The sequence below is a fragment of the Panicum virgatum genome, chromosome 1K (assembly GCF_016808335.1).
Source record: "Panicum virgatum strain AP13 chromosome 1K, P.virgatum_v5, whole genome shotgun sequence".
Taxonomy (NCBI): Eukaryota; Viridiplantae; Streptophyta; class Magnoliopsida; order Poales; family Poaceae; genus Panicum; species Panicum virgatum.
This window is the reverse complement of record NC_053136.1, coordinates 33,713,786-33,731,361: the sequence shown is the minus strand read 5'-3', so window position 1 is coordinate 33,731,361 and position 17,576 is coordinate 33,713,786. Positions and strand designations below refer to the sequence as shown.

Sequence of the window (17,576 nt, the reverse complement as noted above, 5' to 3'; positions counted from 1 at the left end):
TTTATAACGAGCCAGCTCGTTTTATAACAAGACAACTCGGTTTATATCGAGCCAGTTTGAGCCAACTCACGAGCTGCTCGCGAGCCATAATAAACCAAGTTAAATTTCCAAGTTAATAATTAAAATTAGATCGGCCGATATAGCCACATATATCTTGGCAGCTAGGCCCAAGCCAATTATAAAACCCTAACCCACACCACATCACACCACACCACGAGTCCATGACCATCCACGGGCGGGAGCACGGACGGTCCACCAGCAGTTAGAGGAGAGCAAGTCACGGACTCACGACTTTTGATCCTCTGTCGCCCTTTCATCTCCTCCCCCGATCTGAGCCACGCCACCGTCCGCCGCCCTGCCTGCGACTGCGACTGCGAGGCTGCGCCGCGCACGCTGCCGCCCTACGCACGCGGCACGCCGCCCTGCACGCTGCGCACGCCGTCCTGCGCGCGCGGCTCGCTGGCTCCACCCGCATCAGTGCGCCGCTACCTGCCGCCGCCGCCCGCATCAGTGCGCCGCGCCGGTCATGGAGGATGAGGAAGAAGTCCAAGGGATGTTTCCTCCGGTGGCGCCAAGTTTTGAATCGAGGAGCTAGCGCAAAAAGACGCCATCGGCCATGTTTCGGCTCGCAAGTCAAACGAGCTGGCTCGAGCTCTTTAGTGAGCCGAGCCGAGCTATTCTCTTGGCTCGTTTGTATAATTACTACCGGACTTCCAAACTTTGCCGAGTGTCAGATACACTCGGCAAAGGACATATTACACTCGGCAAAGTCTTTGCCGAGTGTAACACTCGACAAACGATACTCGGCAAAGATTCCCACGACAAAGTTGACTTTACCGAGTGTCGGAATACGGGCACTCGGCAAAGTTTTTGCCGAGTGCCCTGATACTCGGCAAAGAAGCCACGTGGCGCCACTCTGGTCCCGCGGTTTGCCGAGTGTCTAACGGTAGACACTCGGCAAAGTTTCAAACTTTGCCGAGTGTCCGACTCGGACACTCGGCAAAGTCCCCGGGCCAAACTTTGCCGAGTGTCCGACTCGGACACTCAGCAAAGTCCCCGCGCCAGGGTACCGCCACGTGGCTGGTTTGCCGAGTGTCAAGGCACTGGCACTCGGCAAACGTTCAAATCTTTACCGAGTGCCAGTACTTTAGCACTCGGCAAAGTGACTGCGCTGCTGACCTGTGCAGGCTCCTTTGCCGAGTGGTTTGGCTTAAACACTCGGCAAAACGGTGAATTTTTCTTTTTTTGTTTCGTTTTTCTCTGTTTTTTCATACAAATACAACAGAAATATATGTGATTGCAGAGGTCATTACAGGCAGTTATAGTCCATCACATATGATTGACAATGACGAGAATGACATCGATACAAATAACACAGTCCATCACATATATCACAAGTCCAATACATAACACGAGTCCGATACATAACACAAGTCCATCACATAGAATATAGTCCACATATGTCACAAGTCCGATACATAACACTAGTCCATAAAACAGAATATAGTCCGATACGTATAATAAGTCCAATACACTAGTACTACAAGGCACTCACTGCTCAGGTCTGTGGGACCAAGTTGGCCACTGGGCCGCCGGCGAGTTCTGGTCCGGAGGAGGGTCGTTCGATGCGTTCTACGACTGATTCTGCAAATAGGAACATATAAATTGAAGCATAACAAAAATATAATAATATCTACAAAGAAAGCATACTCACGGGAGTATCAGAAGGTCCTGCAGGAAAGTAAGGCTGAGCTGGTAAGACGAAGGGAGGAGGCGGCGTCGCATAGTTCATCGACGCGCCAAGTCCTTGCATCCAGGTGACCATGCTTTGCAACATAACCGACTGCTCCTCCCTCAGCTTCCGCTCCTGCTCCAGCTTGGCCTCGATCTCCATTCGGCACCTCCTCTCCTCCTCAAACTTTGCCTCCATCTCGGCCTACAAGATTTAAACCTCCATGTTACAATACGAAGCAAAGTTTCATTTTAATCATAGAACGGCAACTAAATCTAAACTAACATGTCTCTGGTGCACGCTGGCCACTGAAGTCTCAGGCCGTGGGCGAATGGGCGGGGTCGAGTCGGTGGTACTTGCCCTAAGCTGCGAGAGACTGGCCGTACTCGCCGTGTCGACCAAGCTGTTGGCGATCAAGTACCGCCCGTGCTTCTTCCCTTGTCCCGCCCTCACGATGGCTTCTCCGGAGAGTGGCGCGGTGGTCGGATCCCAAGTCTCCCCGTGGAGCGCCCTTCCCACCTCCGTGTACGCATTGATGTGCGCGTGGATGCTTGGGTTTGTGTAGGCCTCTGGTGGAGCCGCCGGGTTGTAGGCCACGTCCGACGTCGCCCTGCCCATGTGAGACATGGCGTACGCCGTGAAGTCGTTGCAAGACTGGCCTGGATGAGACTCCGACTGCCAAGAAGTCAACAAGATGATTAGTAAGAATTAAAAATATAGCTTTAGAAAGAATGAAGATCATAGTGAACTTACCCAAGTATTCTTGTACTCGCCGAGGCTAAGACTCCCTTGATGATGTGCCGGACCCGGCATCATCAAGCGGCGCTCCTGGCATAAGGCGTGCTGGCGGGCCCAATCCTCGCTGATCCACTTGTTCACCATCATAGACCAGCACTCGGCCTTGTTTGCGCACCAGTTCGGAGGCACCTAAACGTAATGAAGTGCATGACATATTGTATTATCAGCGACTACTATCAAATTTAAATGCATGTAGACGTTCGGCTTAGACTCTAGTAGGTAAAGATAGGTCCTAATCCCACCCGACTATGCATAGATGAGGTCAGTTTATATGATCCACTCCTATCCAAGACAGAATTTCGGCAGCACCTCCCCGCTGTTCTCCAGATACACGTCCCGGAAGGGAGATTGTGTATCCGGAGAACAATGGAGAGATGTTGCCAAGATTCTGTCTCGGATGGGAGCGGACCATGGAAACTAACCTCATCTACGCATCATCAGGCTGTCCAAATAATGTGGACAATTCGAAACAGATACGGCCATAGATATGTAAAAATCTGCATATTTCGAACCGTATCTATTTCGAACGGGAGACGCCTAACCGGGTTACGAGAACTACGAATAGAATACGAAAACAAAGTCTTGTACACGTGCTCACCTACGGGCTCGACGGTCGGTACTGCTCAACGACGGCTTGCGGCCAAGTGAACGAGTCGACGACGGTGAATCAACCTCCCTTGTCAACAAAAGAAAAAAGGGTGTCAAATTAGTGTCAACAAAAGAAATCAAGCACTGGCAGAAAGAATTGAAAGGATTGGAAATGATCTTTGACTCATGGACGGTGCCATTTCATTTATGACATGTTCATATGTTATAGCCTTAGATTCAACAACCTTATGGTTATGGTGGTCATTGGTCAATTACGAGTGAAGTAGCTGGTGGTACTGAATGACTTCTGATAAAGGAAGATATGGAGGAGGTTCAGATGCTGGTTCCAGGTATTTGTTTTAAAAAAATGAAATTAGAGAATGTAAAAGATTGATCGTCTGGGATCGATAAAAATGGTCTGGTTGATCACTAGGTTACATCGCAGGTATCACTGCTTGTTTAGGTGGTGAAACCAAACCATTTAAGACAGATAAATAAAGGGGAAAACATTGTGGTTGATTGCTGAGCGCTTATTTTTCCTGCCGTTTGTTAACATGTATGCTAAATAACTTTGCAGTTAATCCTAGCAAAGAAACAGTATGGGGTATGGACAATCATGTTTAGCTCAGAAACATGAAACAAAATCTATAAAAATGAAAATTGCAAAACATTGAAGTATACAATGTTTAGTTACAGACCTACACGTTTGAGCCTTTGATCTTGTATTTGAGATGGATGGGTGGCGGGGTTGGTGCGAACCTGCGACGCCCCGGCGAGGAGGCGCTGCAGCGGCACAGTGGAGGGAGGCCAGCGGCGCGAGGCCCGGCCAGCAGCTCCGGTGTGGCCGGCGGCGCGGAGCCCGCCCGGCAGCTGCGGCGTCGTGGCCGGGGGCACGGGCCCGGCCGGCAGCTCTGCGTGGCCGGCGGCGCGGCACCCGCCCGGCAGCTCCGGCGTCGCGGGGCCCGCCCAACAGCTTCGGCGTGGGCGTGGAGGGAGGCCGGGCGCAATGTGTAACATCCCGAAAATTACCTAAATAAATCGTGCGCTAAAATTTTGCTTCGTCGTTAAGCTCGAGATCCCTCCTTGAAACCCTAACCCCAGTTCTGCCAGATCTCCCGATTCCCCAAGGACCCGACACCCGTATCCAGCACCCTATTTCTCCTCAACCCGTGCGTCGCGTTCTCGCGCGCCCGGACGCAAGCGTGGCCGACAGGCTCCGCGATCGGCGCCGTGATCCCGGCGCGGATCCCTCTCTCCCTCTCTCCTTTTTCCCTTTTCTTTCCCCCTCCTTTTTCCTTTTCTTTTCTCCTTTCTTTCCTTTTCTTTTCCCTCTCCTTCCCTCTCCTCTCTTTCTTTCCTTCTCCTCTGCCGCGCGCCTGGCCCGCGCCCTCCCCTCGCCCCCTGCTCACCCGGCCGCGCTCTCCACCCGGGCACGCCGCCCTTGGGCCCAGCTCCGGTCGCGCAGCACGCCCGGCCCGGCCGGTCCTCCTCCCCGCGCGCCCCCTGGCCGTGCCCCACCTGCCGCCCGCGCCACCACCGCACACGCGCGCGCCCGCCTGAGCTGAGCCGCGCCAAGGCGACACGGTGCCGTGTCGAGCCGAGCGCACAGCGCCGGCGACTGCGGCACAGCGCCGCCTGCGCGCGGTCACCGCTTGCCCAAGGCACCGCCACGCGGTCCGCCCATCGACGACCCCCGCACAGGGCCATCGGCGACCCGCCGTCGCGTCCCATCCCGCTCGCCGGCCCCGCTCCCACCGCCACCGACTTGGCCGCCTATAAAAGACCCCGCAGAGCCCTCCCCGAGCTCCACCGCCACCGCCGCACGGTTTTTCCCGAGCCCCAGCGTCCCACGCCTCCTCTCTTCAGCCTGCAGCGCCGCCGCTTGCCTTGCCACCGCCGGCCACCGCGGAGCCCCCTCCCCACTGCCCCTCGACCCGAATCGAGGTAGGTTTGGGCACCTCTGAGGCCCAATGGTGCTCCTCCCCCTCCTCTTGACCGCCGCCGCCCCTCTGGATTACCGATCCAGGGCCGCCACCACCCGCCGCCGCCGGCCGCTGTGGCCGAGCCACCCCAGGCCGCCACGGGCTGAGCCGCGGCCGGGAATCAACCCCGCACGCCTCCCTGGCCCTTTTCCCCCTACTCCGGGCTGCCGCCGTGCCCCCAGGCCGCGGGCCCGTGAGCTCCGACGAGCGCCGGCCTCCCTCCCCTGTTTCCCAGCGCGGGGGAGGAAGAGGACTGGCATTTTTGCCAAGAACCCCCTCCACTTTCCTCTATTCATTAAAGAAACCCCACCCCTTTAGGCCCTTTTTCATTTAAAACCCCTTCTTTTATTATATTCCCAAAATAAACCCCACTATATAAACATAATTACAAATAAAACCCTGACTCTTTTAGATTAACCCAAGAAACTTTTAAAATTTAAACAAAGCCCCTGCTTACTTAATCCTAATTACAACTAGGTCCCTAGACCCCTGTTTAGGGCCTAAACGCTTCCCTGACCTATCCTTTTATGTGCCTAACGACCCCGGCTTAACCTAAAATTTTACCCCGCCTCTCCTAACTCAGCTTTGGCCATACCATTCAGAAACCATCCAAAAATAATACTCTATGTTCTATATTCCATGTGTTCCCATTTCGAGCTCGACGACAAATCTTTGTTTTGATTGTGTGTTTGTTTGTGTGCGCTGTAGACCACGGAGTGACCGAAGGAGAGCCCGTTGTCGAGCAGTTCTGTGAGCAGGAGAACGAGGACCCGTTCCGCGACCCCGAGCCCGAAGGACAGGACTTCCCCGAGGGCTTTGAAGACGGCAAGTTCAATCCCATCCTTTGATGCATGTTTCTGTCCTAGTTTTTATAAACACCACCCAATGGCCTGTTTTATAAATTGCATATGTTTTGCTTGCATGAAAACACGGTTGGATAGCCACCCCTTGACTTGTGATGACCATTCCTTGACCACCTAGATTAATGTCTGATTTTGCTTGGACGTTAATCGATATTAGAACGCTCAGGACATTACTCATAATATGATTTATTTGATAAAGAAAATGTGTGCGTGTGGGAAGGGATAAAATGTGGATTTCAAAAGATGAGTATGGACGAGATGGACGGCATTTCTGTGTGATTTGCCGATTGGTGTGCTTGTACCTGTGTGGCAGAGCAAGGAGGGAGATATCCATCTTGTCGTGTCTAAGGACCGAGTTGGTGTGTCATCTCACCTAACTCCATTATCGTGCAAACCACTCGACCGTTGAATGGGCAACGGCGTAGCATAAATCCCACTAGTTGGTGTGGTAGCCATCAGGAGAGCTGAGAGCAACGGGTGACTAAGGAAAAGGGATAAGCCCCGAGTGACTTATGCCCGGTTATACCTAAGTGAACGGTCAATGACCCCTTGGTGCGTCCCGTGATGGCTAGTCAGGCTTAGCTATGGTGGGTAATGGCTATGTTGGGATCTACACCGACACGACGGTGTTCGAGTTGTGGTATCCTACTTGTGGGTAAAGTTGCACACCTCTGCAGAGTTAAGAATCTATTCGAATAGTCCGTGCCCACGGTATTGGGCGAGTTACGGTGTGGTCACATAACTAGTGTTTCTCTGGGATGGGCTGGTGTGAGTTGTTTTGGAATTGGTCCCGGCAGTTGTGCCGTGTGCTACGTCGGACGGGGAGTCCGGTAGCAGTTTTAAAACCTGAACTCTGTGTTAATGCCAAAAACTGATTTCTAAATGGTTTTCTATAAAATAAACCCCTGCATAAAGTATCGCTTTTCGGCAAATTAAACCGTAACCTTATCCTTGATTTACCTATGCATATTATTCTGTTATAACCCCCTCCGTGGGTGTGGTTGGACTTGCTGAGTACGTTTGTACTCACCCCACTCTTACTTTTTACAGAAGAAGACCCGGACTTCGTACCAGACGACGCCGAGTAGGGTTATCGTTCTACACCCAACCTTACCTGTGGAACCGGCCCTGTTGAGATGCCTCCGCTGTCGCAGTACTCTGAGCCCGTAGTAGACCCTATGTGGTTCGCGGTCTGGTGTTATGTCGTAGCCTGGTTAATTATTATTATCATCTGTATTGAGTGTCCGCCAAGGTTTGTAAGGTTTTGAACCATCTGATGTAATAAATGTGGCATCAGCCTCCTGGGGCTGGTGCTTTGTATCACATTTAAGTCTTCTCTTATGAGGGGACGCTTCACAATGGAGGGAGGCCGGCGTGGCCGGCTGCGCGGGGCCCGAACGGCGCGGCGCCTGCACGGCAGATCTGGCGTGGCCGGCGGCGGCGGCTGCGCCCGGCACCTCCGGCGGCGGTGGCGGCGAGCGGGACCTCCGGCTTCGCAAGGCGGCGCGCGGAAGGGAGTTGCTGTGTGTGTTGCGTGAGTGAGCACTGAGTCAGTGTATAAGTGCAGGACTTTGCAGAGTGCCGTTGATCTGGCACTCGGCAAAGTTTACGAGTTTGCCGAGTGCCCAGATGCATGGCACTCGGCAACATTTTTTTTTGTTTTCTGCCTTTTAATTCATTACAAAGGTTTAAGTAAATTTGTTTGAAATTTTTTTGAAAAGTAACTTTACTAATTCACTAAAAAGGTTCATATTTGACGTGTCAACGAAAGAAATCTCATCATTTCATGTAGTATGCATTCAAATTCAATTTACATCAATTTCATTAATATAGAAGTAAAAAAAGATATATTATCAAATGGACTCAAAAAATGACGAAAAATTAACATGAAGCAACCCATCATGACTGTTGCCTATATAAAAAGTTTTGAACTCAAATCTCAATTCGATCGTCACTTTGAGTCAAAAGCTTAACGAATCCTGCACAATTCTCTTAAACTTCTTTGAGGTTCTTTATTTCGTAACCAACATACGTCACAACTTTTGCAAAACCGTCTCAATTTTTTATCACAGCATCCACATATGATATCATGACAAATCACATGATTTTCAGAGTTCATTTGCATTTTATAGAATTTAAAACCTATTCGGTCACACGTTCCTATAAATGTTTTGCAGACAAGATATTTGAATTTTCCTTTCAAATCTTCAACATGGGCTCAAATTGGACTCCATTACATGAATATCAACTTTTCCAGTCATTATAGTACATTATTCCATACAATAGCGGTTCAAATTTGAATTTTTGAAGAAATACTTTTTACCAAAAGAAATTAACTAAATATTGAGAATATAAGGAAAAATATACTTAATTTTAATATGTACGTCTTCATATCGTAGGAGATCAGGGAAAAAAATTGGGAATTGGGAGTGGAATTTTTTTTTAAAATTTCGCCGAGTGCCTCAAAGGACACTCGGCCAATCTGACAATTTGCCGAGTGCTACTCCTTTGGCACTCGGCAAAGACATATATTCGCCGAGTGCCTCAAAGGACACTCGGCAAAACCAAACGGAACGGCCGGTTGGTAGCTGTTACGGGTTTTTTTGCCGAGTGTCACATTCTGGACACTCGGCATACTCTGGATTTGCCGAGTGTCTATATTACGGCACTTGGCAAAAGCAGAGTTTGCCGAGTGTCTTTTTTTGCCGAGTGTTTAATTGTTTACACTCAGTAAAAGGTTCTTTTGCCGAGTGCTCGAATTTTGGAACTCGGCAAAGCCGTAGGCACTCGGCAAATATAGGGTTTCCGGTAGTGAATGAGCCGAGCTGAGCCGAGCTAGCTCATTAACGAGCCGAGCTGGCTCGATATCTAGCCCAAGTACCGTGTGTACGGAACAAGTGAAAACCACAACCTTTTGCGCGCGTAATTTTAATGTATCTTAACGCCGGGGGTTGTTAATAATGTACTTCTCAAGATTCCCTTCGGTTCTTAATAAAGCTATTCATAAATTAAAAAATTTGTCCAATCTTTGCGTGCAATTCGGTTTAATGGTCTACATATATACGTTCAAACAATAGCTTCGCATTGAACCTGATTCAAAATCAAGCGTTTGATTCACTCTTGTTACAAGTTAATGCTACTAATATATCTTATAGTTTAAAAACTGAATAACTATTTAAGATTTTTACAAACAACGGAAGCTGCAAGTAATTATGATAATAGAGCTAAAAATAAGCATGCAAGGTTAAATTTGTAACAATAGGTCCACAAAATTGCAAGGCATTTCGAATCAGGGATGGCTAATGTAAGTGTTCTAGTTTACTTTAATTTCTCAAAATAGTTTGTGCAAAGTATAACAATTTCATGTTAGACGAGTTGGCCGTGTCGGAGCAACATGATAATAAAAACTTAAAAGATAGCTACTTTCTGCTATTTCCTATTAATATAATAATATCACTTACGAAAACTTCAAGTGTACTCACAATGCGAGTTAATGCCGGTATTTTATTTTTCAGTTTCCTTACATAATCATCAAATTGCAAAATCATTTACTGTTTCACATTTGATTTCATGAAATATCATTGATTCGATAGGACAATGAACTACAAATATTCAAATTTATGTTATTATATTATCTTTCAAAAATATGGAGATTTACCACCGTTTGAAACGGTTATTGGTTTAACCCACCAAAGTCTTTCCTCGCCGCCTGCAAGGACCTCTTACCGCCGGTTGGATTGGCTATAGCCGTCCGTTTCGTTTCAAACGACAGTAAGGGGTCCAACTCAATAGCAACATCACCTCAACAACTCCCCGCCAAATCACCCAGCTGCAGCCATTTGAACCGGTCGCAAGAGTATACTTCTACTAATTTTTCACAGCCACAAATATTTCTGCAAAATCATAAAAAAAGAAATAAAAAAAATCTCTAGTCGATCAAAGTTAGCATTGGGCCTACCTAGTCCGGCCCAATTGGGCTCAGCGGTGATGATATTCAAGACCCATCTTAATTCAACTTGAAAGGCCCTTTTGCGGACTAGCTTTCTTCAATTTCGAGAAGAAGAAAAAATCAAGGAAAGGACGCTAAGACTGAAGCACTGTCACAAAAGTACATTTTGAAGAACTGATTTCGCAATAATACTCTTGTGCTGACACCCTTTACCGTAAGACTACACTTCAGCGAGTCCTCTCCGTAGAACTGAAAAGGGTATCGCAGGAACTGCTCTTTGAAGTCATGAAAAAGCGTGGTTCATACTATATATGTAGATTTTTGTGACGTGAACTGAAATATAACAAAAGTGTTTGTTGGTACGTGCAGCCAAGGACTGAGAGGCAGCCTTAAAGCATGGAGAGTTTGGAGAGACCCACCAACGATGTGAATGTGGGCACTCCCAACACCATGACTTCCATGGCATTGCCTGCATCGTCGAAGTCTGGTAGCCCAACTGCGGCGGCTCGTTCGCACGGTTTCGAACCTGACCGAGCTTTACGGACGTTTTTAGGTCGTGGTGGATCTGTCAGCATGGGCGGCGGGGCATCGACAGCACGAGCTCAGGGTCAGGGGCAGCTCCGGCTGTGTTTAGATCCGTAAAATGGTGGTAAAAAGAGTCACATCGGATATTGTAATATTTTCATTTATTTGTGGTAATTGTTGTTCTACCATAACATAACTAGACTCAAAAAATTCGTCTCGTCGTGTACATCAAAACTATACAATTTATTTTTTTATTTATCTACATTTAACACTTCATACATGAGAAAAGAGATTTAATGTGATAGATGAATAGTGAAATTTGGTCATTGAAATTTTGGTACAGCGTCAGACGTTGGTGTCCATCGCTGCGCCTGGCCGCCTGCGCTGCCTTATCCGGGAGCCCTGCCTGCGTCGATCCATTGGTTGACCCACCCACAACCAGACCTTTCTTTTATTAATTATAATTATAATTTTCCTGGGTAATGAACGTGAGCAGCTGGGAGAGACTCGACACAAAATTAAAAAAAAAAATCTCGGAGGCACCACACATGGAACTCAAGTTCTGCTTTGTCGCCGGTGGATCGGAGGAGCTTCTTCTCCGTTGGTGTCAGTCACCAGCGAAAGCCAGGGCTCGTGATGCTCCTCGGCTTTCCCTCTGGAATTCTGAAATCTGAAATTCTACTCTGGAATTCAGTCACTCCAATCACTCGACGGTCGACGCGAATTCCTCCACGCTCAAACGAAGATGGGCGTTACAGGAACCTCACGAATCACAACACAACTGCACGCAGCAAGGCCGCCGATCCGGGTCTCTTATATTATTCGAAACCAGTTTAGCTTTCGATTTCAACTTGCGATGGCTAACGCCTAACTGGGCGTCAGCGTACACATGCAATCGAGGGGGGTACACGGAGTACATGGTACAGTCCGACGATCCGTTCGCAGCCGGCAGCCGCCGTCCTCCTCCACCCCACCCTCCGGCCGTCGCGTCGAGGTCCTCACTCCTCAGACCTTGTCCTTGAGCTTGTCGCCCCTGACGACGGGGTTGGCGCGCGCGATGGCGTCGCGGCCGGCGGCGCGGAAGTCGAAGGCGCACGCGTGCCGCTCCGGGTACCGGTGCACGCCGCAGAAGGTGGCGCCGCAGCGGCACGCGAACCCCGTCAGGCCCACGCGCTTCCGGCAGCTCGCGCACCTGCCCGCCTGCCTGCTGCAGGCGCCCGCCGCGGGGGCCGGCGCCGGAGCCTCGGGTTCGGAAGGCGCCGCGGCGCCCGCCTCGGAAGCTTCTGAGGCCGAGGCGGCGGCGGGGGGCGGCGCGAAGGCCGGCGGCGCGGGGGCGGCGGGCTGCCGGTGGTTGAGGTCGCGGTAGCACTTGGAGCAGAGGTCCAGCGTGGCGGGGCTGCCGAAGAAGCCGCAGTTGTTGGCGCACAGGCGGTGGCCCTCCTGCCACCTCTGCCGCTGCTGCTGCTCCTCCGCCATGGCCGCCGGGTCGGGGACACGGCGCGGCGCGGCGCAGGGGGGCAGGCTGGGCTGGGGTGGGCGAGGGGAACCGGAAGCGGAGGGCGGAAGGGATTAAAAAGGCGTCGCGTAAAGCGGCCGAAAGGTGTGGGATTGATCTGGCTTTTGTGTCAAGCGACCGGAAGGGATAGCGACGAGGCCACGGCAGGTCGGCCCGCGGCGTGACGGCGACGGCGACGGCGACGGCGACGCCGGCAGCGGTTGGGCTGCTACGGCTGGGCGAGCGGTGGACGGCTGGTGAGAGGAGGGGGGGCGAGGACGACGGGGGAACGGATCGGAACGGAACGGGGGTGTCTGTTACGTGCTGGCGCGTTTGGTCCAGCCTTGCCGACCTGCCGTGCCGTCCGGCCCATGGTTCGGACGTCCAGACGTTGCTGGCGGCCATGGTGGCATGGGGCGCCCTCAGGTTTTTGGATCTGACGGCAATGCGGGACCCGATGGATATCTCCTCAAACTGAACAAACTTTGACTTGGCTCTCGCTTGGTATGGTGAAATTGTGGCTGAAATTTGCTTGACTTACTTTCTTAAAATTAAGCCTTGTTTAGTTCTCAAAATCTCTTCCACAATATCCATCACATCGAATGTTCGGATACAGGCTGAAGCATTAAATATAGTTAAAATAAATAATTAATTATGTAGTTTAACTGATTAGGACGAAATGAATCTTTAAACCTAATTAGTTTATGATTAAATATTATTTATTAAGTAACAACGAAATGTGCTACAGTATCAAAGCCAACAACTTTTCACCAATTAAACAGGGTGTTAGAGACGGCGTATGCCAGAAAAAGCAAAGAACATAGTTACTGTTTGGCTCACTGATTATGGCTAGGTGAATTACTGTAGGTACAGTACTTTTGTAGCTGCAGTACCATAGTGTTATGGCTGATTATGGATACTTAAATTATATAAGAAATAACTGCTACAGTACCAGCCGCTTTATTATAAATCATCTCAAAAAAACAGCCAGTACAGGGGGCGAGCCAGCCAAATCAGCAAGCCGAACAGGGCGCGTAGACAGTACAGCCACGGCACGCTGGACAGGACGGGACAGGACAGCGGGAGAGCGTGGACTGCTGTGAGCCTGTGATCTTTGGGAAAATCAGCAAACGAAGCACTAGTCTCTTGTACGTATATATGCCATAGACCCCATCTTATGTAAGTCCGCTTGGCTATTTTTTTTAGCTGTGGCAGGCTTAGGCCCTGTTTAGTTTCTAAAAAGAATTTCTAACTGATTACACATATATAGAGTATTAAGTATTAAAATAATAACTAATTACACAATCTAACTGATTAGCGCGAGATGAATTTTTTAAGTCTAATTAGTTCATGATTGAATATTATTTGTCAAGTAACAACGAAATGTGCTACTGTACTAAAACCAACAACTTTTCACCAATTAAACAGAGCCTAGCTGTATTTTAAAACATGCCTGCACTTGCAGTTATATAATCTTCAAAAAAATCATCCTGTTACAATAAAAATTGGGAGATTATGCTCCTGACCTTCACTTCAGTAGTCCGGAGCTCACGCGTAACCCTCGGATGCTGCACTTTACGAGCTGGCGATTCCCATCACCATGTACCTTGAACTTTGTCGGCCCATCTATGCAAAATCTGGACATAAACAGTTGGTAGGCCTTGTCCGAGCAAACTCCGTCTCTGCTTTTGGGTCTGCAGACTAAGTCTATGGGCCGAAGGTTATTCCGTGTTGGCTGAACCGAGTATCCGACTGGGCCTGGGCCAAGAAAAGAAAACCCACATGGAGGGAGCGCTGGACGGTGAATCTTATACATCTTCCACAAATTTTTTTCATATCCACCTTCTAGTATTTAAGAATCGTACAAACAATTATAATTATAGTCCTTGCATTCAACCAAACCCTAGCTTCCCCTCTCTCTCCCTCACTCCTCACTCCTCCCTCTCCCCAGCTCCTCCCGCGCGTTGCCGGCACCTGCGCATGCCGTGCGCCCCCGCAAGGCTCCGCGCATGCTATGCTCCCCGGCCGGCCCCACGCGCAACGCCGCGGCCCGCGCACCCCTGCGCATGCCGCGCACCCCGGCTGGCGCCCCGCCGGCCACACGCACCGCCGCGGGCCGTGCCCCCGCCGGCCACACGCGCCGTCCGCACCCCGTGCCGCCGACGCCGGAGAAGAAGATGAAAGAAAAAAATATTTGTTCAATATTTTAAAAATTAGTTCAATATTTTTGAGATGCTAGTTCAATATTTTTGAGATGTTGATTCAATATTTTTAGATGCTGGTTCAACATTGGTTTAATATTTTTGATATGTTGGTTCAATATTTTTTTTAATAAAATATTAAATTGATCATTAACTGAGTTTTAATAGATTTTATAAATAAGTTGTTTATCCATCTTTCGGAAAATATATAATAGCCCCGCGCTGGACCCGCGAGTATCCGACGAGGCGAGAGTCGACGACCAATAGCAGGCAATTCGGAGAAGAAAAATTCCAGTGGGCACATGACGCATCTGAATCTGATACTACCTCCTTGGCAGGGGCTGCTCCTGTGCCGCCATACTCTGGCAAACCATGTAATCTTCCCAGCATGTACACTACTAAACCTCCAACATCTTTGTAATCACCGAAGCTAACTAAACCTTGACGCTAAAGGAACCCAAAAAAAGGTTTACCAAATCAGCAAGGGGCTAAGAGCACCGAACACCCAAAACAAGTTGCAGAGAATCTGAGACCAAGTAGCGCACCTGTAAAAGGAGAGGATCGGAGATGGATCGATGGCCAATGCCAACGCACGAGCACGCACGCCCCCGGCCGGCCGGGGGCGGGGCGAGGCGAGACGCGATGCCAAAGTTGGGGGGGCAAAGATGCCGCCGCGCCGCCCACGCAGGTCGCTGGGCAGACAACGCGATCCCTGATATGGAGTACAACCACGACGGCTGCTGCCAGCGATCGCAACCACAAGCCCGCGGTTGTACTGCACAAGCCGGGGGCGCGCGGTGTACTTCCGGTACTAGCGTACTGCACCGCGAGAGCTCTCTCGGAGAGAGGGCCGGCCGGGCATCTTGGGCAACAGCAACAACCACTGTGCCTTTTGTTTTGACCTTTCTCGCTCTCCTATCCGAGCTGCTTTGTTCGTCTTTGGTGCGTGCCCGTCCAACCACTGACCCACCACCAGTGTTTTTCCCCCCACCGGACACACCAAACCGGAGCACTCCGATTCCGGTTTACCTGACCGATTACCGGTAGAAAAACCGGTCAAATTCAAATTTGAATTCAAAAAACTCAGTTCAACCGGTTCGTACCGGTATACCGACCGGTTAGACCGGTTTACCGGCCGGTTTGAATTCAAATCCAAATTTAAAATCGCATGTGTAACCGGTTTGGACCGGTATACCGGCCGGTTTGATCGGTATACCAAGTGGGCCTTAATGGGCTATCTCATTTTTTTCGTTTTATTTTTTGTTTTAACTTTAAATGTCCTAAAAATATGTTAAACAAATGAATTTTTGAGAAAATTTGACACCATTAGATTCGTCGCACCTTGAAGTATTTTTAGGAATTTTTTTTTTCGAATTCAAATTTGAATTTTAAATTTGGACCGGTTTGATACCGGCCCAAACCGGACCGGTTCCCACCGGTTAGGTGAACCCTGCCCACCACACCACCGGTCGCCGGCTTCTGCTTTCTTGCTACGCCACCGCGCCCCCCGGCTATTTATGGAGCCCCCGATCCATGAAGCCAGGGCACACGCCGACGCCGATCGATCGAGCTAGCTCCCACTTGCAGTCCTCCGTCCCGCCCGCCGCGCGCGCTTCAGCTTGGGTTGGAGATCCGTGATCCATGGCTGCTGAGGTAATAGCCAATCTCCCAGCTGCATCCGATCCTCCCATAGCAATATTCAGTATCAGCAAATGTTGGGGATGGGCTTTCGATTCGCAAGGATTAGTTGCAACGGGAGCACATCAGCAAGCTACAAAGCGAGAACATGAATGATCGCCTCATGCATGTTCTGAGTTTCAGATGTACAATGATGCATTGGGGTTTCTAGTATTTGATTGTTGGTAACGAGAGCTAGCTAGCAGCTTCGTCGTTCAGATACAGTATGATGTGTTTGCTGGTCTGATTATCTTCGTTTTCTCTGAGCTCCAGGTGTACAGGGGCACTGATTTCCTTTATTGCTGGTGTTATATGTGAGAGCTTATATGAAGTTTTCTTGGTCTGATTATCTTCAGTTGACCATGCAGACTGTTGTCCTCAAGGTGACTATGTCATGCGAGGGTTGCGCCGGGGCGGTCAGGAGAGTGCTCTCAAAGATGGAAGGTTAGTTTTTTTTTCTCCCATCAACTTTAACAGCATCTCTTACCAACAAAGCCTAGCTAGTTGCCTGCACAATGGAAAACTTAACAGCAAATTGATCAATTGATGCGAGGGCAAAAAAAAACCCCCCTACTAATCAGTCAAGATTTTCAAAGTTGTATGTGGTACAACCAATTTACCACCCATGGCCATGGATACGAGTGATCTGCAGCTAATGCTTGTTCCTCTGGAATCAGGAGTTGAGACCTTTGACATAGACCTCAAGGAGCAGAAGGTGACAGTCAAAGGCAATGTCAAGCCTGAAGATGTCTTCCAGACGGTTTCCAAGTCGGGGAAGAAGACCTCCTACTGGGAGGGCGAAGCCACAGCACCGTCTGCTCCGGCTCCAGTAGCAGAAGCAGCTCTCAGCACCGAGGCAGAAGCGCCTGCCGCGGAGGCTGCACCAGAGATCACCCCAGTCAAGCCTGACGCTTGATCATCACATGAGATGCTGTGACCCCTAAACCTTACTCTAGAACTAGCTGGGAAAACCGAGTCTTGTGCGATTTGCATCATGTTATTGCCACTCTAGCAAGTGATTGCGAATTATAGAATAAATGATGAAACCCAGTATGTCCGTACGTTTGTGTGATTTCAAGATGAACACATCCCTTGCGAGATTCTTGTTCACTACATTTTACTTTTTACCGTACCATTGCTTACGAGATCCCCCTAAAAAGATCCTGAACGAGTACAACCCATGTTAAACCTCATAGCTTGAGGGGCTTTGCTACGGTACACCCATTACCTCCTAGGAGGTAAGATAACAAAAAAATCTGAGCCAATTTCAAGAGAGACAAAATAATTAATTAAATCTGATAATTGCTATAATCAGCGTCTCATCTGCATCCATGCATGCAGTTTGTTTTAGATTGGTTGTAACCGACAACAACAAATGCACATTTCTTGGAAGGCTGCCTTGAGATAATTTTGGATCGGAGAAATTAAGTGGGAGATGCCTGTTATATTTTTTTTTGAAAGCGCTAGTGCATCGTCAGAATCAGAGGTGATGTTGTATACGGAGTCTTCAAATTTTGAGATGGACTCCACCTCATGTTGGGGAGGGGCCCGGGGTGTAAAAATGTCACGTTACCTCATTTTGGGGAGAGGGGGGGGGGGGGGGGGGGGGTGTTACACGTTTCATGTACGTCCATGAGGGAAAAAAATAGTATTATTACAACTGACCCATTTCATATCTATTATAAGATCTATTACATATTTAGATCACACGGCATGCCACTTTTTTTTCCCTAGCAAATCCATGTCAAAAGATATGATTATCAAAA

The 17,576-nt window shown here is 49.4% G+C and overlaps 2 protein-coding genes across 4 annotated transcripts; one reads left to right on the top strand and one right to left on the bottom strand.

Moving 5' to 3' along the window:
• Nucleotides 1-1,360: 1,360 nt before the first annotated feature.
• LOC120703468 (zinc finger A20 and AN1 domain-containing stress-associated protein 5-like) lies at nucleotides 1,361-15,012 on the bottom strand. Of its 2 annotated transcripts, XM_039987576.1 has the most exons (6): nucleotides 14,679-15,012; nucleotides 3,129-3,206; nucleotides 2,486-2,659; nucleotides 2,018-2,407; nucleotides 1,715-1,936; nucleotides 1,361-1,644 (listed from the first exon to the last, which is right to left on the bottom strand). In XM_039987576.1, the coding sequence occupies exons 3-6, from the start codon at nucleotides 2,615-2,617 to the stop codon at nucleotides 1,633-1,635; spliced, it is 756 nt and encodes a 251-aa protein (XP_039843510.1). In that variant the 5' UTR covers nucleotides 2,618-2,659; nucleotides 3,129-3,206; nucleotides 14,679-15,012; the 3' UTR covers nucleotides 1,361-1,632. The 2 variants fall into 2 exon arrangements, with proteins under 2 accessions (XP_039843510.1, XP_039843513.1); XM_039987579.1 differs by lacking the exons at nucleotides 1,361-1,644; nucleotides 1,715-1,936; nucleotides 2,018-2,407; nucleotides 2,486-2,659; nucleotides 3,129-3,206 and adding an exon at nucleotides 11,220-13,690 and having other exon boundaries at nucleotides 14,679-14,871.
• Nucleotides 15,013-15,629: 617 nt separating this feature from the next.
• LOC120703461 (copper transport protein ATX1-like) lies at nucleotides 15,630-16,908 on the top strand. 2 transcript variants are annotated; one of them, XM_039987567.1, is made up of 3 exons: nucleotides 15,630-15,786; nucleotides 16,179-16,254; nucleotides 16,488-16,908. In XM_039987567.1, exons 1-3 carry the CDS (start codon nucleotides 15,775-15,777, stop codon nucleotides 16,724-16,726), a joined length of 327 nt encoding a protein of 108 aa, XP_039843501.1. In that variant the 5' UTR covers nucleotides 15,630-15,774; the 3' UTR covers nucleotides 16,727-16,908. The 2 variants fall into 2 exon arrangements, with proteins under 2 accessions (XP_039843501.1, XP_039843490.1); XM_039987556.1 differs by having other exon boundaries at nucleotides 15,639-15,786; nucleotides 16,167-16,254.
• The last annotated feature ends 668 nt before the right edge of the window (nucleotides 16,909-17,576 follow it).